This window comes from Hypanus sabinus, chromosome 20 (assembly GCF_030144855.1).
Source record: "Hypanus sabinus isolate sHypSab1 chromosome 20, sHypSab1.hap1, whole genome shotgun sequence".
NCBI classification, from domain to species: Eukaryota; Metazoa; Chordata; class Chondrichthyes; order Myliobatiformes; family Dasyatidae; genus Hypanus; species Hypanus sabinus.
The window spans coordinates 56,965,167-56,988,934 of record NC_082725.1 but is presented as its reverse complement, the minus strand read 5'-3'; the positions used below and the strand labels follow the sequence as shown (position 1 = coordinate 56,988,934).

General features: G+C 41.4%; 2 protein-coding genes across 5 annotated transcripts in view; one reads left to right on the top strand and one right to left on the bottom strand.

Moving 5' to 3' along the window:
• The window catches only part of LOC132378562 (glucose-fructose oxidoreductase domain-containing protein 1), an 89,198-nt gene extending 66,505 nt beyond the window's left edge, over window positions 1–22,693 (bottom strand). The window contains exon 1 of the mRNA XM_059945568.1: window positions 22,410–22,693. Coding sequence (XP_059801551.1) covers window positions 22,410–22,662 — 253 coding nt within the window. The 5' untranslated portion in view covers window positions 22,663–22,693. The remainder of the gene's footprint in view (window positions 1–22,409) is intronic.
• Window positions 22,694–22,833: 140 nt separating this feature from the next.
• The window catches only part of LOC132378560 (uncharacterized), a 49,322-nt gene continuing 48,387 nt past the window's right edge, over window positions 22,834–23,768 (top strand). For 3 of the 4 annotated variants that reach the window (XM_059945564.1, XM_059945562.1, XM_059945563.1), the window contains exon 1: window positions 22,903–23,198. The gene's annotated coding sequence lies outside the window, so the exon portion shown is untranslated. Of the gene's footprint in view, window positions 23,199–23,768 lie in introns of all 4 variants that reach the window. The other variant, XM_059945567.1, reaches the window with a different exon arrangement.

The window sequence follows — 23,768 nt, the reverse complement described above, 5'->3', positions numbered from 1 at the left end:
CATTGCTTCAGAATACAGGCTACAGGTGTTCTGACAACTGCTCAAAACATCAACCAACGGGCACCCCATATCTAACACTGGTCTCCTGCAGCTCCGAGGAAAATTGGTTAGGCTTCATCTTCTTACCATTGATCCCGTGACCACAAAGCCTGATTGCAATCTCTGGGCCCAGCATTTTCCATCCTCCCTGCGCAGAGATGGGTGGAGTTGGGACAGATGTCGTTTGTAGATACTATTGCATAGGTCACTGTCAAAATTCAAGGGAAATTTATTACCAAAGTCCATTTGGTTGGTTTCTTTCTAACCTACAACAATCCATTCCCAATCCTAGACCTGCCAGATGGCAACAGAACATTTGTTCCATAGAAAACTCAGCCTTGACTGGTACAGCAAGACAGGGAGTGAACTTAATGGATATTGAGTAAACACTGAGATAAAATTGGATGTAGTATAAAGGCTACAGGGAGCGAAGGTTGAGTAAATTAATGTATGAAGTATAGCAATTAAGCTGAGGGAGTCTCTCTCAAGGGAAATTAACTGATGTGTTACTCAGGATACAGACAGCCTCTAAAGACAACTTCAGTGTCTGCTCCAACAGCCAGAGCTACAGCATTGACAGAAGTACTTGGGTACCTGCCCTTGTAAGGATTTGGCGACTTCCACTGGAATCAGCACCCAAACATGGTACAACAAGCCTACCCATTCCCTCCTACCTGCTTTCAACAGCCATGGTAACAGAATCAAAGAAAAAGAAGTTCACAGAAATAAATCAATCTCATCAAGAACCTATGCATCATCAGATGTAGTAAACTGTCAATTGGACAAATTCTACCTATAAGATTAGTTAGGTCATGCCTTATATTAGAATGCCATATGTCCTAGTGTGTTGCAATTAATTATTACAGAGGTTCACAGCAACTTGAGAGTGGCAGGAAAAAAATATACAAATTTTCATTGCAGAAATATCACCAACATTACTCATGTTATGTGACAAGTTCTTGCATTTTCACCTGCAGTTGATCCCATGGGCACAAATTATTTTTGGAGCTATTGCGCAAGATCATTTTGTTAAGGGAATCTATGCAGCCTTCTTTCAGGCCACTTTAACAATGCTATGAAGCTCTCTGTTGAACACAGGAACATTCCACATGTACCCCGTCACAAATAAAATGAAACCGAGTTCTTTGTTTTATTCTTTGGCAGGATACTGCAAGGGCAGCAATGGTTGTATTCTCTGCAGCAGCAAAAGCTGAAGGAGGACCCGTTCAAAATTTGTAAACTTATGAAAACAGAGAAAGAAATTTGGTATCTTTTTCCCCGTAGGTAAAATGTCTAGTGCTAGAGGGCTTAAAGTGAGATGAGCAAAGTTCAAAGGTGTGTGGAGCAATTTTTTTTAAAAAAAGAGTGATAATGCCTGGAATGTATTGGCAGAGGCAGTGCTGGAGGCAGTTACAATAGCAATGGTTAGAATGCTCATAAGTATGCAGAAAATGGGGGGAAATGGACCATGTTCAGCCAGAGAGATTAGTTTAGTTAGATTGGTACAACACTAAGGGTCGAAGGACCTGTACCTGCATTGTGAACTGCACTGTATAATACTGTACTGAAGGTTTACAGCTGTCTTTTTTAAATTTTAATTGTACTTAGAACATAGGAAAGATACAAGAATACAATACTGTATTGTATTGTTTCTATGTTCTAGGTAGGAATAATTTTTTTAAAGTAGCAGTAAACCTACAGAACCACACCTCAATTATGTATATCTTCATAGAACCTGTGAATAAGAGTAGGGGATTCCAGAGTTCAACTGTTTGTTTAGAATAATTCAAGGAAATAATCCAGTCACTGATTAAATGTCCATTGTTTGTATTTTGTTAAATACAATAATTCAGATAAATGTTAAAGGAAGCACATTTTGCTGACAGAGTCATGTATTATTAAATACAATGATGTGACAAAGTGAAATGAGAAAACACAATTTTATTGACCTGCTGAGGGACATAAAAAGTCACTGTACAAGGAATGTACCTCAACAACCCTCATTGCTTACTTCTGAAATTATGTTAGTGAGGTTAAGACTCCACTAGAATTCAACAGTATGGACTATTGATGCAACTCATGGCTAATGTTAATGTTCTGGATGTCAAGATCCACAACATACCTTATACATCATAGAGCTGAGAATCAATATATCTACCTGAGGCTACCAATATCAATGGGTTACAGAACAGATGAAACTGAACACTCAGGAAAAAAAAACTTAGAAGTCTTAACTGGAAGACAGTGAAGTTCTCTGATTTCCCAGCAGTAAGCCAGGTACATCAGTCCCCACAAGCGCTCTTCACCGGTTGCAGAAGCAAGGTTCAATCTTCCATTAAAGGCCTTCTTTGCTGTGCAGTAAAGATGCGCAAGGAATTTGCCTCAATGCTACCAAAACCTGTCATATTCTGACAGGATTTCAGAAAAAAAATCTCTATATTAAGTTCAATTACCTAATGATTAGATTTTTGATAGCTAAATAAAAAAAATGTACAGAATTTTTGGCCAGAATTATGTTCAGTGAGTACTTGAGATATTAATGCTTGGCTGCAAGTATTTCTAACTAATAAGAGTGGGTTACTCATAATAAATTCCATCATTCCTGATAAAGAGATGGAATGACTGATAACATTTGCCACTCACCCACTCAAGTTTGGATCAATGGAAAATATCAAACTGCAGCAGTATGTCTAGTGGTAGGAGCATGACAACATTTGTACAGTTGGGATGGAATGGATGGTTCTCATAAAGCACTATTACCTTTATGAGCACATTATCAGAATCAGGTTTAATATCACAGGCATATGTCGTGAAATTAACTTAACAGCAGCAGTACAATGCAATACATAGCAATATAGAAAAAATAATTACAGTAAATATATACAATAGTGCAAAAACAGAAACAAGAAAAAAGTAGTGAAGTAGTGTTCATAGGTTCCATGTCCATTTAGGAATCAGATGTCAGAGGGGAAGAAGCTATTCCTGAATCACTGAGTGTGTGCCTTCAGGCTTCTGTATCTCCTACCTGATGGTAACAGTAACAGCACCCAGTGGGTGCTGGGGAACCTTAATAATGAATGCTGCATTTCTGAGGCACCTCTCCTTGAGGATGTCATGGATATTACGGAGGCTAGTACCCATGATGGAGCTAACTAATTTTTCAAATTTCTACAGCTTCTTTCAGTCCTGCACAGAGTGATGCAGTGATGTCAGAATGCTCTCCATGGTACACCTGTAGAAGTTTGAGAAACCACTGTATTGCTTTCTTTATTGCATCGATGTGTTGGGGCCAGTTAGATCCTCAGATCTTGACACCCAGGAACTTGAAATTGCTCAGTCTCTCCACTTCTGATTCTTCAATGAGGACTGGTGTGTGTTCCCTCATCTTATCCTTTCTGAAGTCCACAAACAGATCTTTGATCTTACTGACATCGAGTACAAGGTTGTTTCTGCAACACCACTCAACTACCTGGTATATCTCACTCCTGCAGACCCTCCCATCTCATTTGAGGTTCTACCAACAATGGCTGTATCATCAGCATATTTATAGATGGCATTTGAGCTCTGTCTAGCCACACAGTCTTGGGCATAGACAGAGTGGAGCAGTAGGCTAAGCACACATTCTTGAGGTATGCCGAGGTTGATCATCAGCAAGGAGCAGATATTATTACCAATCTGCACAGATTGAGGTCTTCCACATAGGAAGTCAAGGGTCCAATTGCAGAGGGAGGTACAGAAACCCGGTTTCTGTAGCTTTTCGATCAGGACTGTAAGAATGATGGTGTTAAACATTAGCTATAGTCAATGAACAGCATCCTGACATAGATGTTTCTATTGTCCAGGTGATCGAAGGCCACGTGAAGAGCCATTGAGATCGCATCTGCTGTAGACCTATTGTGGCGATAGGCAAACTGCAATGGATCCAGATCCTTGCTGAGGCAGCAGTTGATTCTAGCCATAACCAACCCCTCAAAGCATTTCATCACAGTTGTTATGAATGATACTGTCAATGCTTTCCCAATAATTCATGAAGAACAGGAAGGAGCAGACTGTATACAACCACAAATTCACACAAAGGTGTATTACAAACAATCTCCCTAATAGACCAAGCATGAAAGTGACAACTTTTTTTCATTGATAACTACAAGGGAAGCTCTGCAGCTGTGTAATGGTTAATGCCTTAAAACAAAATCTGTGTCAAGGGATTCATCCAGAGTGAATAAGCAGTGCCACAGATTTGCAGAACATGCTGCCTGCGTCATAATGCTATGCTTTAAGATGCAGGTGATCATAAGTGGTGACAAGGAACCACATTGGACAGTTTTCCAATGCCCTCTTCAAATAATCCTGTGGCATCAGTCAGTACCTTTCTTAATTTGCTTTCAGTTGACTCTATTGCAGGGGATACGTGCAGAGTGCAAATGATGTATGTTTCTCCAATCAAGTTGTAGTTTTCTCAAACTTCTAAGCAAACTGTATCCCTTTAAACCAAATGCACTCAGCAAAATTGGCACTAGTTTTTCATTATTTCATTTGCAACAAAATGCTGCTCAATTTGCTTAGCAAACAATACCCAGTTATCACTTGTGCAATCGAACACATCTATTTTTCCAATATAGCCAGCCATTTTTTTTTTTTTAAAAATGTATGATTATCAACACCCAGTACTCACTGTTTCTGAGCCTGTGAAGTTGTCCATCTTCTGCCTTTATTATTTAACTTGACTGCCCATCCTTTCCTGAAGAAGCACATGCTGGCTGTTTTTTTTTAAAATACGCAATCGTTTTTTTTAAAACTCAAACAGCTCGCTGCACTTCAAGTTCAATTGCCATTCAACCATACATGAATACCAATGAATACAGCCAAACGAAACAACACCACTCAGGTGCCAAAGTGCAAACCACAGTACCCACAGTCACACACAGCACAAAGCACATAAAGTATGGCACACATAAGATAGCAAGCACACAATAAGGTATTAGTAAAATACAATCACATTAAAAAAATGTCCAAGACCCCGAGTCCATGGCTGTCTGCAGTTGAACACAATACAGCTCATCTATTGCCAAACACTGGTGTGGTGGGGGGGGGCGTGGGAGAAAGCACTGACTCCAACTTGGAAGCCACACCACACCACCTCCCGTGGAGTTCATGGACGCCGAAGCCTCTCTCCTGGGCAGCTGTAAACATGCAATACCATCACTTCAGGCCTAGTCCTCACTATGACCAAGGCCACACTGTGCCCCACCCAACAGCTAGATGGTCATTTTAGGCTCATTTAAAACTTCCTTGTTACCACTGTTATCTTTGTAATTCCAAAACAAAAAGCCAATCAAAATAAACATAAGAGAGCCCAAGACATGCATGCCTTAGCTTTGTTTTTACTTTAAGCGAGGCACGCACATCTGACGTGGTGCTGCAATGACGTATTCCATTCACGTACTTCTACATATAACCTGTCATGAGTTACTTAAACAAATTAAGAATGCTTAATCAGATTCAGATTAAGTTTATTGTCACTTAGAAACCACAAATGCAATGCAGTTAAAAAAAAAGAGACCACGTTCCTCCAGAATGATATCACAAAAGCACACAACAAAACAGACTACACCAGAAAATCCACATAATGTTTGGCAATCCCCAGTCCAGAGTCCGGAGAGGCTGCTGCGTATTAATATCGTGCTACCATCTTAGCGCATTCCCCAGAAAGGAGCTCCAAATCCAATAGACAAAAGACCAAAAACTAAAGCTACAAGACCTACACAAAACCATATAGTTACAACAGTGCAAACAATAGCATAATTGATTAAAAAAAAACAGACCATGGGCACAGTAAAAATAGTCCAAAGATGTTAAAGGACTACAAGTTCAAAAGAAATCACCAGTTTCCACAAGTCCCCAGGGTCCCGACAGACTCGCCATCCCACACCGGCAGCAGAAGGGAATAAACCCACAAAGGACTTCCACGGCACCACACAACTCAGCCTTGCAGACACAGCACACACCGAAAGCAACCTGACCGCAGCGGACTCTGAGTCCGTCGAACCTCCGAGCCGACGACCATCCATCCCCCTCTGGCACAGCTTCTCCAAGCTCCATCCTCTGCCAAGCATATTAAGACGGTCCCGCCAACAGCCATCGGCAACGTGACCCCGAGGACTGGGGGTCTGTTCTTCCCAGCAGAGTCCTGGACCTCACAGCAGCAACGAAGAAGGTCTTCCTGGAGATTTCCCGATATTCCTCTGGGCTCCCACATCAGTTTTCAATCAATTATGATTGCACACGGCGCCCCACTTCACAAATAACAGATAATCAGCTCCAGAGTGGCCACTGCAAGCTGTGTCGCGCCGCCATCTTGGAAATTGGGATAATCAAACAATACATTTAGAATATTACTCAAATATTACTAAAAAATTTTTAGATACACAACACCTCCCACTGGGAAAAGCTTAGTGTGTTCTCTGATACAGTTATGAAGGGGAATGAGTGAGGTCACTAATGTTACCTGGTCCAGAACAGAAATAATCCACAGCATTGAAGAGAAGACAATAGATACCTCAAACATTGCACCTCAGTAAAATTCCCACAGAACTGCTTCCTCTATACTTGTCATGGGTGTAACCACCTACACAATGCCTTCTTCCTACTTCTTTCTTAATGTACTCAGGTCGTTCCACAGTCCCAAAAACCATTCTACCAGATCACCATTGTGGTGATATCATGTGCAATGATGTGCCAGTACATGATTGGACAGAGCACTGAGAATTCAGCGGATTGCCAGAATGCTCCAGCACGGGTTAAAATGTGTTTATTACTGTAAGTAAAAGTTCTCTAATTCTTCCAGAATATGATTCTTCATTGTTAACCCACAGTACGTTTAAACAAAAGTAACAAAACATGGTGTCAGAAGTGGCTCGGGAAGAATAATACTGGAGAATTGAAGATAATCAAAAAAAAAGAAAAAAGTTCCAACTGTAATATGGAATATGGAAGGTTTACAACCCCATCAAAACTTCAGCTGACTGGCAATGTAGCTGAGAATTGGAGGATATTCAAGCAACAGTTTGAACTGTACTCATCAGTGATCAATTATAAAGCAAAATTGGGAAAAAAAAACAGCTGTGCTTTGGCTCTATGTAATCGGGAATGATGCAGTAGAGGTATATAATACTTTTTGAAGATGGAGATAATTTCAAAGTCAATAATGGATAAATTTGAAGTTTCTTGTATACCCAAGTATAATTTAACGTATGAGCGGTATAAATTCTTCACATGTGCGCAGAGAGCTACTGAAACAATTGATCAGTATGTTACGGAGTTAAAAAAATGTAGTAGAACATGCGAGTTTGGATTGCTCACAGACTCTCTTATTAAAGATAGAATAGTTTGTGGCATTCAAGATAATACACTGAGAGAAAGGCTGTTGAGAGAGCAAGATTTAAACTTTGAAGAAGCCTTCATGCTCTGCAAAGCTTCTGAGACTGTAATGTCGGAGGCTGAAGAGCTTGTTTGTTGAGAACTGCAATGTAAATACTGTAAAAAAAGCACAAATATATCAAGAAATATAATAATACATTGACAAAACCGACAGAGAGCGAGACGACATTTGAAAGAAAAATGTCATGAGAGCGCTGTGCGCAGGAACATTGCCCAAAATCAGTGTTTCGCATGTAGCAAACTTTGCTACAACTGCAGTAAGATTAACCATTTTTCGTGCTGTTGTAGAAGTAGAAAGAAGGAAAATGAAATGAAACAAGTAAATGCAATGATTGAAGATGACCGTGAGGAATTTTATATAGAAGCGCTTTATGAAAATGCTGACATGGAGAATATAAAAGCAGTAGCTGCAGTTTCTGACATGACCAAACAGGAAGCAATTGATGCTATGAAAAAGCAATGAAGGAGGAGGTTGATTCATTGCGAGTGATAATGAAAGAGACACTGAGAGAATATGAGATTCCATCTAATCACTGTCTAGAGCAAGAACGCTCACTGTGGGTACAGTCCAAGGAAGAAGTGAAAGCACATGTGAAGGAATTTAGAAGTTTTATTGAAATGATGAAGTCTCAGCACACAAAAGAGATTACACAGTTAATGAATGAATTAGATGAAGAAAAGAAGATTTGTATTTCATTACAAATGGAAGTGGAAGGAATTAGAAAAGATACAGTCCAAGCAGAAGCAGGGAAGCAGATTGCTGAGGAGGAAAGCGTGAACTGCTTACCTGAAATTCCAGATTCTAACCAGGAGGCACATGAGAATATACCAAAAAGTTTAGTTGAGATACATAAAGAAAAGCTTAAAGGTGAAAAGAAGAAAAAGAAGAAGCACAAGAGTCATGGCTCATATAGCGAAGAGCCAACTTCAGAGTTTCAGTTAGCTGATACAGATTTGTTTATTGGATAACGTTATTAATTATTTTTTACTTTTTAAGGAAAGGAATATGTAGTGATATCACATGCAATGATGTGCCTGTACATGATTGGACAGAGCACTGAGCATGTGTGGGATTGCCAGAATGTTCCAGCGCATAGCTGGGTTAAGATATGTTTATTACTGTAAATAAAAGTTCTCTAATTCTTCTGGAATATGATTCTTCATTGTTAACCCACAGTACATTTAAACAGAAGTAACATAACAACCATGGTGATTTATACACAATGGAAGCACAGCAATACATCAAAGTCTGATCTTAGTAGTTAAATTTAACATTTCAGATCTATTTTTTTTTAAATCCCTGAAAGTAACAAGTAAAATTGAGTGTCAGACAAGCAACTGTTGTATCGGTAATACACGAGGTCTTTAAAAAGAGTTTGATACCTTTCTGTACCGTATTTTACAAATTCACTAGACCATACCAAAATCAAAGGTTCATTTTATTGTCAAAGTATACATGTACAGTACATTTGATATTTGTCTTCTCCAGATTGCAACAAAATTCAGAAAAACCCTAGGAGTTGTTGAACAAAAAGATATCAACAACTTCCACCACCCCCACCCCCCAGCCTGGCACAAAACCAAGAAAAGTCTCAAGAACAGAGGCCCTGTATGAAAATAATTCATTACTCCAGTAAGCACTTTCCATGTCTGGTGAAACATCCAATCTAAATGATAGATGGTATGTTTGTCTTGAAATGGGAGAACCTTTTGCCAGTTATTGTAGTTAAGCTGCTTTAGTCTCCAATCGGTGAGGCACAGCCGCATTCCTTAGTTGTCCTGTGGGGACATGCCTTAGTCTGATTGTCAAAAGTCACCTCTGTTGTGATTGGTTAGACTAGAAGCTGCAGCTGCTTTTTCCATTGGATAACTACTTGGTGTCCAGTTTCAAATATCCTGTGAATACAAAATGGAAAGGGCTTGCTCTCTTCTTCCTTTGTTTAAGGTAAGACAATTGGGAAGGTATGCTCTGCGTGCACTTTTAACAAAGTATATTTGTTGAATGTATTCATGTTGCTGAGTATCCACTTTGTAGCATCCGTAACTTGAGGAACATGAACGTTCGATCAAATTTTTACTGCTTGTATATAAATGATTAATATACCTATTCGCAGAGAGTGTGTTTGCTGCCTCATTTGCCAGACCTGCGAACCTGATACACTACACTAGTCAAAGAGCACAAAGAAGAGGAGTGATATCAGATAGGGAAATACAGAGGTGGGTACACTGCTGGTCCTATTTTACATAAATTACAGATTCAGAGAACTAATGCAAAGTAGTTAACATGTCATTGATGCCAAATTTAGACAAGTAGTGGAATCAGGGACATATGGACACGTATACATAATATAATGACAACATGAAAATTACACAGTTTGCTCCTTTTGATTTGCCCATCTTTCCTCCAGTTCTTTGAAACCTGTCATTAATGCTGAGCTCTCATTTATTCCCTAAGTTCCAGTGGTGTCATTAAGCTTCCATTTTCACTGAAAAATAATGTATTAAGATGAATTCTGCACAGATTATTTTCGTCAGCTTGATTTGTATATAAGGGAATCTGACATTAGCAACTGCAGCTCCCAAACACCAGCTCAATGCAGACCATTCAGTAATTTTAGCCAGAAGACTAATCCAATTATTTCACAAGTTATTTAGATCTTGAGCTTAGTTTTAATATTTTGCTTTCACAGGAGATACCCAAAAAAGAATTTTACATCAAAGCAAGCCTCTCAATTACCACAGGAAATCTTTTTAAAAATATACACTGCATGGGCTAACAATCTTCTTTTAATCTATGTTTAGTTTAAGATTTCACCTAATCTCCAACATCAAGGCTGTGGAGCACATCACCTTTTTCCATTCAGAGTCTATCCAATTAGTTACATCAATCATTCCCTGTTTGCCACCTACCATGACAAACCTTCAAAATTTCTCCTTTGAATTTGTATCTTTCTCTAGTTATCCTCCTGTCACCCCTGAATAGTTCTGGAAACCTCTCTCTTCTACAACATCTACCCACAACTGTTTCCACTACACCTTGCACCCCCAACCCCACTGCCCCCTCTGGCTCTCATTTTAGCTGATAATATCAACAACTATAAATTCTGCAGACACTGGAGATGTTGAGCAACACACAGAAAATGTTTAGCTACCCAGGCAGCATCTATGGAGGAAAGTAAACAGTCAATGTTTTGGACTGAGACCCTTCATCGGGAGTGGAAAGGAAAGGGGACTGGAATCCAGATTAAGATGGCGGTGGGAAGGGAAGTGGGGTTCAGACCAAAATGTCAACGGTTTATTTATTTCTGTAGATGCTGCCTGACTTGCTGAGTTCCACCAGCATTCTTCTTTGTTACTCTGGATTTCCAGCATCTGCAGAATCTCGTGTTTATGATTGGCTGCTCCAACACAGTGTCCTTGAGCGATGCCTACCCTGAAGAAATTTAAATCTCTATGACGGGAGTTCAGTGAGACCTCTCTCACCACTCCCCCTCTGATATCTCTACTCACTTATCACCTGCCAGATTGCACTCCTTGGACCTCCTTATTCTGGTTTCTTCCCTCTTCCTTTCCAGTCCTGCTGAAGGGCCTCAGCTTGAAGTGTCAACTGTTTATTCCCCTCCATAGATGCTGTTGGCTTTGCTGAGCCCCTCCAGCATTCTGCGTCTGCTGCTCAATATCAACAACTATCTCCACATCTACCACCTCCCCTGCCTTCCAATATGCTGTCCCAAGCTACCTGCCCTCTCCAATTTCCTTTGACTCTCCCAAAGCCTTAAGCATCACCAGCACCCAGATACATGCACAGCTTGAAACAAAAGCAACTAAAAATACTGGCATCTGGAGCTCCACACAAGATGCTGGGTGATCTCAGGAGAGTCAGGCAACATCTATGAGGGGAAATGGACTGTCAATGCTTAGGGTTGAGACTCTTCCTCAGCTGACTTGTTGAGATCCTATGGCATTGCATGTGTTGTTCCCTTCCTAGAAATGTATTTCTCAACCAGGTTTCTGACTCTGCAATGAAGCCAAACCAGTTCTTATTAAAGTCATAAATTACATCCTTTGAACTGTGACAGTACAGTGCAGTGCCAGTCACTTGTTGGTGCCTTTCATTTGGACCTGGAACAGATTACATCTAGCCTTTGTTACTATCACTGCTATTAACCAATGTAGTGCCAATGGGTGAAGAAGAAATGAACAGGCTTTGTTTTGTGGATGACAATGATGCAAGAAAACTGAACGAATTAACAGCAAGGCTGCATTAAGACACAGAGAGGAAATTACCACAGAGAAGAACAACCTGATGATGTCATCATCCAGTCATAAAGATGTTGCAATAAAATCTGGCAATGAAAATGCAAAGATGAAAGAAACACTTCAAATACATTCCAAAAACAGTCACAGAAGATACTAAATCTTCAAATGAAGTAAAGGCAAAAACAGTCATTACCTTTTGGTCACAAAACAAAGCTGAAGTAAAGCTGAGCTGGTGGCAACAACACAATGAAGATAAAGCTTCACTTCTTTATGCATTTTCAACATCACTTTCATGGATAACCAGGAAAAGCCAGTGGGGAACCCTGAAATGCCCTTATACATACCCTGGACTGAATCTGGAACAATGCATCTGTGAAAAACCTACAAAAGTAGTGGATGAAATCACAAGCAAGAGAAAATCTGCTGATGCTGGAAATCCAAGCAGCACACACGAAATGCTGGAGGAACTTAGCAGGTCAGGCGACATCTATGGAAAAAAGTACATTTCGGGCAGAGATTCTTTAGCAGGAAAAGTACTGGGTACAACCCAGTCCATCACAGGTAAATCCCTCCCCACCACAGAGCACATCTACAGTGAGCACTGTCACAAGAAAGCAACATCCATCATCAAGGACCCCATTATCCAGGCCAGGCATTGCCCCCATACTTCAGAATACCTATGCAGTCTACCCAGCTCCAAGTATCCCAGGCTGTGTAGCTACAAGTAAACACTTCTGCCCACTAAACTGTATTTCAATGCTTTAATTATTTTTAATAATTACATAAAAATTGCAGGGCAGAAACAAGTCTTCTAGCATGTCAGGTCCATTACTGTTAAGTTACACACATCCCTCCTCCTGACTTGCTGCAGGTCACCTGGTCAACCTATATATTTATCTTTTTTTTAATCCAGCACATTCTTAGATACCTCTATGATAATACCTACATCTAATAGGCCTAATGCAGATTGCACAATTAAATTTTGATCTTTACCCACTGCCACTAACTGGAATAAATACATTTAAGGTCAAAATTTTTCAAGTAATTTTTTAGAAGCTTACATAAAATTGATAAAGAATAAATTCTCTGGGGCTCCTGCAGATTACCCTTCCTTAATCATATTACCAGCACTTCAGAGTCCAATTAAGAGCCATTTATCAATTTTCATAAAAATACTTTGACCTCCTTACTGCATTAGTTATTTAGGGCACACTGTACAAAAATCCTTCTTTTTATTCCTAGGTCAGAATTAGAATCAGGCTTATTATCAATGTGTCCCAACATTCCGATGTGTCATGAAATCTGTTAACTTAGCAGCAGCAGTTCAATGCAAAACACAACATAAATAAATCAATTACAGTATATGTATATTGGAGAAAAAAAATTATGCAAAAACAAAAATAATATATATTGAAAAAGTGAGGTAGTGTTCATGGGTTCAATATCCATTTAGGAATTTGATGGCAGAGGGAAAGCTGTTCCTGAATTGCTGAGTGTGCGCCTTCAGGCTTCTGTACCTCCTGCCTGATGGCAACAGTGAGAAAAGGACATATCCTGGATGCTGGGGGTCCTTAATAATGGATGCTGCCTTAAATGTCCTGGGTACTTTGTAGGCTAGTACCCAAGATGGAGCTGACTAAATTTACAACCCTCTGCAGCTTCTTTTGGTTCTGTGCAGTAGTGCCCCCCCCCATACTAGAAAATGATGCAGCCTGTCAGAATGCTCTCCACAGTACATTTGTAAAATCTTTTGAGTGTTTTTGTTGACATACCAAATCTCTTCAAACTCCTAATGATGTACAGTCTTGCCTTCTTTATAGCTGCATCGATATGTTGGGACCAGGTTAGGTCCTCAGAGATCTTTACACCCAGGAACTTGAAACTACTCACTCACTCCATTTCCGATCCCTCTGAGGATACTGTACTCCATATCCATAAGCATAAGGAGCAATTTATATAAATATATTTATAGGCAGTTCCCAGGTCATGACTCAGTGAGTCTAGTCAGTGCTGCCACCTATGCTTGGCTTTACATTCTCTGTTTAGGCTCATGGTTGGGGTGGGTCACATGGAAATTCAAGAGTGTAGGACCTATCAAGTGTGACAGTGGGAAAGTGTGTATGGAACCAGAGGAAATAGCAGAGGTACTTAATGAATACTTCACTTCAGTATTCACTATGGAAAAGGATCTTAGTAATTGTAGTGATGATTTGCAGCAGACTGAAAAACTTGAGCATGTAGATATTAAGAAACAGGATGTGCTGGAGCTTTTGGAAAGCATCAAGTTGGATGTTGCCGGGACTGGACGAAATGCACCCCAGGCTACTATGGGAGGCGTGGAAGACAAGGGAGAAGATTGCTGAGCCTCTGGTGATGATCTATGCATCATCAATGGGGATGGGAGAGGTTCCAGAGGATTGGAGGGCTGCGAATGTTGTTCCTTTATTCAAGAAAAGGAGTAGAGCTAGCCCAGGAAATTATAGATCATTGAGTCTTACCTCAGAGGTTGGTAAGTTGATGGAGAAGATCCTGACAGGCAGGATTTATGTATATTTGGAGGGGTATAATATGATTAGGAGTAGTCAGCATGGTTTTGTCAAGGTCGGGTCCTGCCTTATGAGCCTGATTGAATTTTTTGAAGATGTGACTAAACACATTGAAGGAAGAGCAGTAGATGTAGTGTATATGGATTTCAGCAAGGCATTTGATAAGATACCCCATGTAAGGCTTATTGAGAAAGTAAGGAGGCAGGGGATGCAAGGAGACATTGTTTTGTGGATCCAGAACTGGCTTGCCCACAGAAGGCAAAGAGGAGTTGTAGACAGTTCATATTCTACATGGAGGCCAGTGACCAGTGGTGTGCCTCAGGGATCTGTTGTGGAACCCCTACTCTTTGTGACTTTTATAAATGACCTGGATGAGGAAGTGGAGAGATGGGTTAGTAAGTTTGCTGATGACACAAAGGTTGGAGGTGTTGTGAATAGTGAGAAGGGCTGTCAGAGGTTACAGCGGGACATTGATAGGATGCAAAACTGGGCTGACAAGTGGCAGATGGAGTTCAGCCCAGATAAGTGTGAAATGGTTTATTTTGGTAGGTCAAGTATGATGGCGGAATATAGTATTAATGGTAAGATTCTTGGCTGTGTGGAGGCTCAGAGGGATCTTGAGGTCTGACTCCATAGGACGCTCAAAGCAGTTGCGCAGGTTGACTGTGGTTAAGAAGGCGTACGGTATATTGGCCTTCATCAATCATGGAATTGAACTTAGGAGCTGAGAGGTAATGTTGCAGCTATTTTGGACCTGAGTCAGACCCCACTTGGAGTACTGTGCTCAGTTCTGGTCACCTCACTACAGGAAGGATGTGGAAGCCATAGAAAGGGTGCAGAGGAGATTTACAAGGATGTTGCCTGGATTGGGGAGCATGCCTCATGAGAATAGTTTGAGTGAACTCGGCCTTTTCTCCTTGGAGCAAAGGAGGATGAGAGGTGACCTGATAGAGGTAGGTGTACAAGATGATGAGAGGCATTGATCGTGTGGATAGTCAGAGACTTTTTCCCAGGGCTGAAATGGCTGCCACAAGAGGACACAGGTTTAAGGTGCTGGGGAGTAGATACAGAGGAGATGTCAGGGGTAAGTTTTTTTGTTTTTTTTTAAACTCAGAGTGGCGAGTGCATGGAATGGGCTGCTAGCAACAGTGGTGGAGGCGGATACGTTAGGGCCTTTTAAGAGACTTTTAGATAGATACATGGAGCTCAGTAAAATAGAGGGCTATAGGTAAGCCTAGTAATACCTAAGGTAGGGACATGTTTGGCACAACTTTGTGGGCCAAAGGGCCTGTATTGTGCTGTAGGTTTTCTATGTTTCTATTTCCTGTACACAAGTAAAGGAAAATGAAACAAGTGTTACTCCAGATCTGATGCAACACAAAAAAAAACACAAAAGATAAAGAACAAAATAAAAACAAAACCACAATAAATATAAATACTAAGATAGTTTATATACATGGATTTAATACATGTCCATAAGTGATGCTAGGCTGTACATAAGATGACTGACAGGAAATAATAAAGTAGTGGTGGTTCGTTGGTGAAGGTGTTAATCAGCCTCACTGTGCGTGGGAAGTAACTGTCTTTGAGTCTGGTGGCCCTACATAGCTTCCTCCATGGTGGGAGTGGGACAAACAGTCCATGAGCAGGATAGTTGGAGCATGCCCAGTTCCCATTCAGCAGACGATGCCTGGAGCCATGCCGTAGCTGGCAACTCTATCCTAACAGGTCTCCCAAACACTTGTAGGGGAAATCCAAAAGTGGGTCTTAGTGGGGAGATCATAACACTTGGAATGACCTGTAGTGAGATTCTTATTCTCAAGTTTATTGTTTTTTTAAATTTAATTTATTGGTAGTTACCTTTTATTTATTTTGGATATTTGTTTGTGAAGATATCTTCCCTGTATTTATGTAATTATAGTTCTGTACACTTCCACTAAGTCTCCTTGTCTTTCCTGGAAAAGGGAACCCCTGATCGCTGGAGATTTTCTGTTCTAGCATCATCCCTGTAAACCCATTGGTGCACTTTATCCAGCTTCTCTACAATATCTGCATGGACTACAGTGTGTACCCCAGTAACTGTCCAAAGTGTACCAAGTGCGATCCAACCACAGTTAATACAGCTGAGTCATATGCAACAGAGAAAGACAAACTAAACCAGAAGCTCACCTTATTACTTATGAATGCTCCTGAACAATTCCCTGAACATGCCATTACAAGTAGAATGAGTGGCTTTTTGCATGCTGGCCTTCATTAGTCAGGGGAATGAATATAGAAGCCCGGATGTAGTAGTTGGTGAGGTCACTAAGAGTATTGCCTTCGGTTCTGGCCATCCTGTTATTGGAAGGATGCCATTATAAAAGAAAGGATACAGAAAAAATTCACAAGGATATTGTCAGGACTGGAGAGCTTGCCTCATAAGGAGGTATTGGAGAGGCTAGGACTGTATTCCCTGGAGCAAAGGCGGCTGAGGGTTGACTTTATGGAATCATGAAAGCCATCAACAGGGTGAATGAACACAGTCTTTTTCCCCAGGGGTGGGGAATCAAGAATTAGGGAGCAGAGGTTTAGGGTGAGGGGGAGGGATTTAATACGAACCTGAGAGGCAACTTTTTCACCCACAAAATGGACTGAGGTGTCAAGGGAACTGTTTGAAACAGGTACAATTACAAAAATTAGATGAGAAAGATTCAGAGGATATGGATCAAACACAGGCAGATGAAACTATGTTAGATAGACAACTTTGAGAATCATGAATGAGTTGGGATGGAAGGCCAATATTTTTCGTTTTGCAGTGGCACAATCTGAATAAAGCCTCAGATCAACCAAAAAACGTGTTGTGAGCCATGTTCTCATTCAGTTGCATAGTTCTGATTTGGATTTTATCCAACAAAAAAGGCTCTATTGCTGAAACTTGGACAATGCAAACTTTCAGATCAGCAAATTCCGGATGCACAGAAGAAGTACAAATTCAAAATGATGAAGTAAGGATGGCTTCAATGATTTTGTTACCATACTCTGCCCTAGAATTTCAGACATCATCATCATATTGGCATTGTAATTACCAGCCATTCATTGATTTATAAATGGGACATGTTCTTGAAAACCTTCCATTAAGCTAGCTGTCATAAATCAAGAAGGTTGGATGAAATGTGTTACGGACTCTGCAGTGCGCTGCACTGGACAGCCACTAAACCGAAAAATAACCTTGAACGCCAATAGAGTCTTAGCGAAAACTCCTAAGTTGATGAATACCTCTACTATTGCCACAAATCTTTCACTGACAACCTGACAGATAAATTATCACTCCATAGAATTTTATCCTTAGAAATAACCAGAATGTACAAACGTACTTTTGAGATGGAATAGAATACACTCATATTATTATCTAGCCCATTTACCAACGAGTTCAAAGATTCAAAATACATTTATTATCAAAGTATGTATGCAGTATACAATTCTGAGATTTGCCTTTCCCACAGACAGCCACAAAACAAAGAACTATGGAATCCTTTCAAGGAAAACCATCAAACCCCTCTTGCGAAAAAAAATTCACAAATGGCAACAAAAAAAAATGAAAAAACACAGAATATAAAACATAAAATCTATAGTGTCCAGGCATATCCAGTTCATCTCAGTGTTCATCATCTGTGCAGGCCACCCCAATTCAAAATTGTCCAAAACAGCAACAACAAAAAAAGGAGTGACTAGAAACCAGAAACATATTGTAACATGAACTATAGGGTCCAATCCACAAACAGTGTCGATTAAACCTCACCCAAGACCCAGAACTCTGGCACCATCCTCTGACAGCATCAAGGGAAAGCGAGACCACTCGAACACAGAGACCTTCCTTAAGGAACAAGGAGCAAGAGGGAGAGAGAGACCATAACACAGAGAGACTTTCTTCCTGACACATATGATTAAATTGGTCAACAATCATGAATGTCCTCATCACCATAGTTCTATTAAGCTTACCATTTTAATCAGAAATGAATCCTCCTATTACTTATAATATCAATTGGACTACTATTGTAATCCAACCATTTAAATCACCATAGCTTCTACATCAATTGCTAGCAGAGGTACTGGGCACATCTGAGCTATCTGTAACAGCCTGCATTCTAGAGACATTGGCCTCATGGAAAAGTGCAGATCTTTGTGGTACAGCTATCACTCTTGCTGTAAATGTAACAATAGATCTTGTCCAATCAAGTCAAAATTCAAACTGGAAAAAAAAACTAAAGCAAAAAATAATTCAAGAAAATAAATCTAAAATGAGAACTCCAGTCACTGAGACTTCTACAAGTCTACAATTACACTACATGACTTCATGTTACTAACCCTTTTCTATTGGTTTAGCAGACATCAACAGTCAATCAGTGAGAAACCCAGGAAATTGGTGCAGTTAATGATTTATATTTTGCTTGGCTGCTTTTATACAACATATAATTTTCTTACACCAGTAAATCACAGACTGAAGAATCAGACCAAACGTCATATCCTGATGACAACCATCTGGCCTTGAAATGATTATAAGCCATTCCTAAAGCATTTCATGTAGTGTGTCTCTTCACTACTTTGCTGGGTAGGCACAGAGCTGGCTGCCACTAAATCACCATTACATTTCATCCTATAGGTGCAGATGGGAACTTGCAAACCTGGATTAAAGCTAGCACCATGGGAAGAGAAAAGCAGTTGTCCTGAACCCACTTTGGTTGTCCATTGGTGAGACAAGTGAATAGGAAGTTTCCATTATCATATTTCACTATCAGGCCGCCAGAACCACAGAACCTATGGCCATTAAGAGACTACTAGACAGGTATATGGAGAAATTTAAGGTGGAGGGTTAGATGGGAGGCAGGGTTTAAGGGTTGGCACAACATTGTGGGCCAAAGGGCCTGTACTGTGCTGTATTGTTCTATGTTCTATTGTGCCATTTGGTGAGGGGGGGGGGGTGAATCAGATGTGAACAGTCATAAAGAGGTCCGAGAGACCTGGGGCCCTGACCGTGGACAAGTAAGACCAAAGCATCTGTTTCCATGGTGCAGAACTTCATGAATCTATTAATCTAGTTCAATTTAATTTCCAACTCCCCACCAAATGAATCAGTCCATGCCCGCCCATAACAAAACCTGTTCAATTTTCAGGCGTAAACTGGTGACAAGTTAACATTCATGCCACTTAAGTGCCAGATAATTACTGACCCCATCACAAGGATCTAGCCACCTATCCTCGACTTTTAACTGCATTGCCATCACTGTTCCCTATCATCAACATCATCAGGGTCACCACAGATCAGAACTTCAACTGGGGCATCCACACAAAAAAAACAGTGGCTATGAGAACAAGTCAGAGAATACATATCTGCAGTGGGTGATTTGCATCCTGGTATCAAAGAGCTTGCCCACCATTTTACCATTCAGGTGTGTAATGGGACACTCTACCTTCCCCTACAAGTGCAATGCTCCAGATGCTCCATCCAGCATCCCAGATGTTCAAATCCTCTGGCAAAGCCATGGAAAAGCTACAGTGTGTACTATCTGTCATACAGGTTACTCCAACTGCACTTCCCAAACATAGGACTCAACTCACAGGAAGGACAAAAGTAGCCACCAAATGGGAACACCACCAATATCAGGCTCCTCTCCAAGTCACACACTTTTTGACTTGGAAATATGTTACTGATTCTTCAACATCAGTGAATTTAAATTGTGGAACACTCATTGCAAGAGCAGGAGGAGTACCATCACCAGACAGTCGCTCAAGGTGGCAGCACACCACCACCTTCAAGGTATCTTGGGATGGACAATAAATATTTTCTTTACTAATCCGGCTCAGATCCAGAAAATAAAGAGTAAATAGACACCCAAAAGAAGCACTGCTGTGGAATGAGTACACTCCTTGCATCTGATGCTAACATATCACCAGGTAAGAGAGCAAACTACCAGATCAGACTGTGGTCATAACACAAAAGGATGTGGAAAAGATGCAGAAATGGTCGTTACGCCCTACATGGCGCTGAAGTAAACAGCACCACACAAATGAATTTCTAGACTATTGTTTGCTCCTGTACCAACAACAGGAACCAATGGACAATCTACTCTGTTATGTTATTAACCCTATAAAATGTTCAAATAACTTGCTGACACAGAACTGCTCTACATCTGGATCATGCATTAAACCATGTAAATAACACCTGAAACCCCCAAATGCTAATACAGAAACTCCCATCTGAAGACCCCTACCAAAGACAGAGCTTCCACTAAATGCCCCTTGCAAATAGAAGAGTACACTATAAGGAGTTTCACCAACATGGTAAAATTACGTAGTACCACCAAATTAAAGAGTCCAGCATTTAAAAATATGGTCACATAGTGTAAACTAAAGTCAGAAGATTTTTTGAATAATATGCATTGTTACTTGATAAGAGCAATTGGTCGCCAAAGCATAGGGATCCCCTGGATGTTTAAGCATCCAGAGCCTGAACAAGTCTTTGCTCCATTCTCAGACAGCATTAAAGATGTTCCAGTTTACCTTTAGCACACCATTCACCTCTTTGATCTCTTATTGCAAAGTCATCAAAATCTATAAAATCATTGCTAAGTGTCACTGAGCAGTACGAAAAAATTGGCAGAAGTGCATTATCATCAGTTACCCTGACAACTTCAGTTTAAGGATAATACTCAGTAAAACTGCAGCCAGTCTAAAAAGTGCTGCCAGAATGAATTATGAAGGTAACTTCCAGGACAGGGGGAAAAAAATCACGTTCATACCGGAGCAGGTAACTTTGCTGCTCTTCAAAACCATCCTGCATTCTTTAGCTGATGACATTTTTTAATGCTAAATTAACTTTGCATCAGAAGAATTAACTCAAGGTAAAATATTACTGACAAGATGACAGCTTGAATTTACATTCACACTCTTACTCTGTTTCTACACAGAGGTAATTTTGCTTCAGGAACCATAAGATCAGTTAATTGACAGAACTAATCCAATACCTGCCCCAATCAGAAATGAAGTAATAGTAGAATAGATGATAGCCCAGTCTGCCTGACTTCTACAAACAAAAATGATAAGAATCTGTTCCAGTCTTATTAGACTGGATGGTCCAGGCTGTTAAAATACTGGTAAGCAATTGTCTATTTTATGCAGGAAGTTCCTATCAACATATTTGGTCATTCTAAGTAATTGTCCAGCTGACCTTTCATCACAGTTTAGACAATTTAGACAACCATAAATTGAGCTATCAGTAGCTTGATTTGGAAAACTATGGTCCATTTATGACTGATTCCAGGCTGCAAAGAAAAAAATTTAAACACCTGTGCAGGCAATATTACCATAGCTCCTGTCACTGGTCAACTGAACAAAAACTCTATCATTCTTACTCAAATATAAAAATAGAAAACAACCAGACATGTACGGTATTGTCTTCGAGTGGTCACACGTGTGCTGAACAGAAGGGGAAGGAAGTGACACATCATTATTGGAAAGTGCACACTTGTACACTTCTGGAAAGTGTGAAGCCGAATTTTTAATCTCTCCTACAGTTTGTCAAGTGGGAGCCAGAACACAATTTTATTTTGGGATAGTACAGCAGAAGTATAATGTCACAGCTAGCAGCACACTTTGGAAAGTGAACCAGTGAACCCATCTAACAGAATAGCCCAAGCCGTTTGTGGTTTTGTACCCGATTATCTCGTCAGAGGCACCGTTTATCATATCCTGCCACTAGCTATGACACATCCTCTATTTACATGGCTGGCGAATAAGCTCTTGTGACTAATGAGAGCCGCTCGTCATCAAGTACAAATCGACAATTCTTGCTCACATTCTGCTTATCCATTACTTTGTGCTTAAAATGTCACTGCAGTGGACAGAGGAGCATCGGCGTAGACTGACATCGAATTGGCCGAAGGTATACCCGTGTGGGTGCTGCAATAGCAGTGATAAACAGGCTTCATGAGATTACACAATACTAACAGAGACTCCACGAGATGCAGGGAGAGAAGAGATAAAGAAACACGCCACACCGTGTGTGGTTTTGCCCTTGCTGTCTCAATAATACACACCACTCCTTCCCCAAAACCTGTAGACCATCTTGTTCCAGACCCCTAAGCCACCTACCCAAGGTCTTTACCGCGATCTGGCGGGTGAGTGGAGGCGGCAGGTTGATGCAAACCAAGTCGACGTCGTGGTGCAGCAAGACGTCGTCGATCCTGTTGGTGTAGAAAGGCACGTCCATCTCCTTGGCCAGCTCCTCGGCTTTCTCGGGCGTCCTTCCCCACAGTGCTTTGACCGGGAAGCCCTGACTCTGCAGCAGAGGGACGATCACCCGTGTGGTGAGGCTGGTGCCGAAAACCCCCACGCCGGGCAGCATGTTGAACAACTCCACCCCTGCGGAAAGGCTGCTCGCTCGCCCCCTCCGGGGCTAGCAGCACCGTCGCGGGGCGATGGGCAGACACGTCGCTCTCATTCTCTGGTACAAGGGTTCAGCGCCCGGCTCTTTGCTTCCTGCCGTGTGTGTGTCTGCAGCGAGCGAGCGAGCATGCAGGGACCGCCCTCCGTCGGTGTTGCACTGCCCTCTAGGTCCGACTGCTCCGGCTCTGCCGCGGTCTGGCTCGCCTTTTCTACCCGTCCGCGGGGTACAAGCGGCGCCCAATCAGTGGATGAGGACGGCTGGCGGGGGGCCCGTCAGTGGCGAGTGGGAGGCAGACGGTGTGACGCACGGAGGACGAAAAATGACCGACTGCTGCAGAGTCGCAGGTGCAGGCACAGGCACAGGCACTGACTCAGAGACACCGGCACCAGCTACAGGGACAGGCCCCTGAATACAACTGCTTACCTATGGATACAGGGACTGGTCCCCCAGATACAGACACTGGACCACAGGTGCAGCAACTGAGCGCGATACAGGTAATCAAAGACTCACACAGGTACAGAGAGAAAACAGATACCAACATACAGGATAAGTGAATAGGTACATTGAGGCCCTCCATCGGCTGTCTACATGATACTCAAGCCCGGGACAGTACAATACCAAGAGCAAGCTGTGGCCCATGCACCTCCCCCTCCCCACACAGCTGATGAACCCAAAGGATACAGTTTGGCACCAGCTGCCTCGCAGGAGTTGCCAGTCAGCATTGAACTCAAATAGGACTGCCTCAGGGACTCCAGTTCTGGATATTTCCACAGGGTTTACTCCCGAAGCCTTCCCCATGAGTGGGCATCGCCACAAGGCAGTGGCGGTTTGAGATCAGAGTTTTCTGTACTGTCACACAGAAAATTATACAGGCAGACGTAACAGGACAGGGGTATTGAGGGGAAGTACAGGTGTTGAGAACCACAAGTTGATAGGCACACAGATGCAGACATAGATTGTTACACACACAGTCTACCACACAGGCACTGAGGAACTTGCTGACACAGGCTGATATGCCTACAGGGATAGAGAATAACACTGACATGCGAACAGAGCTGCTCTGT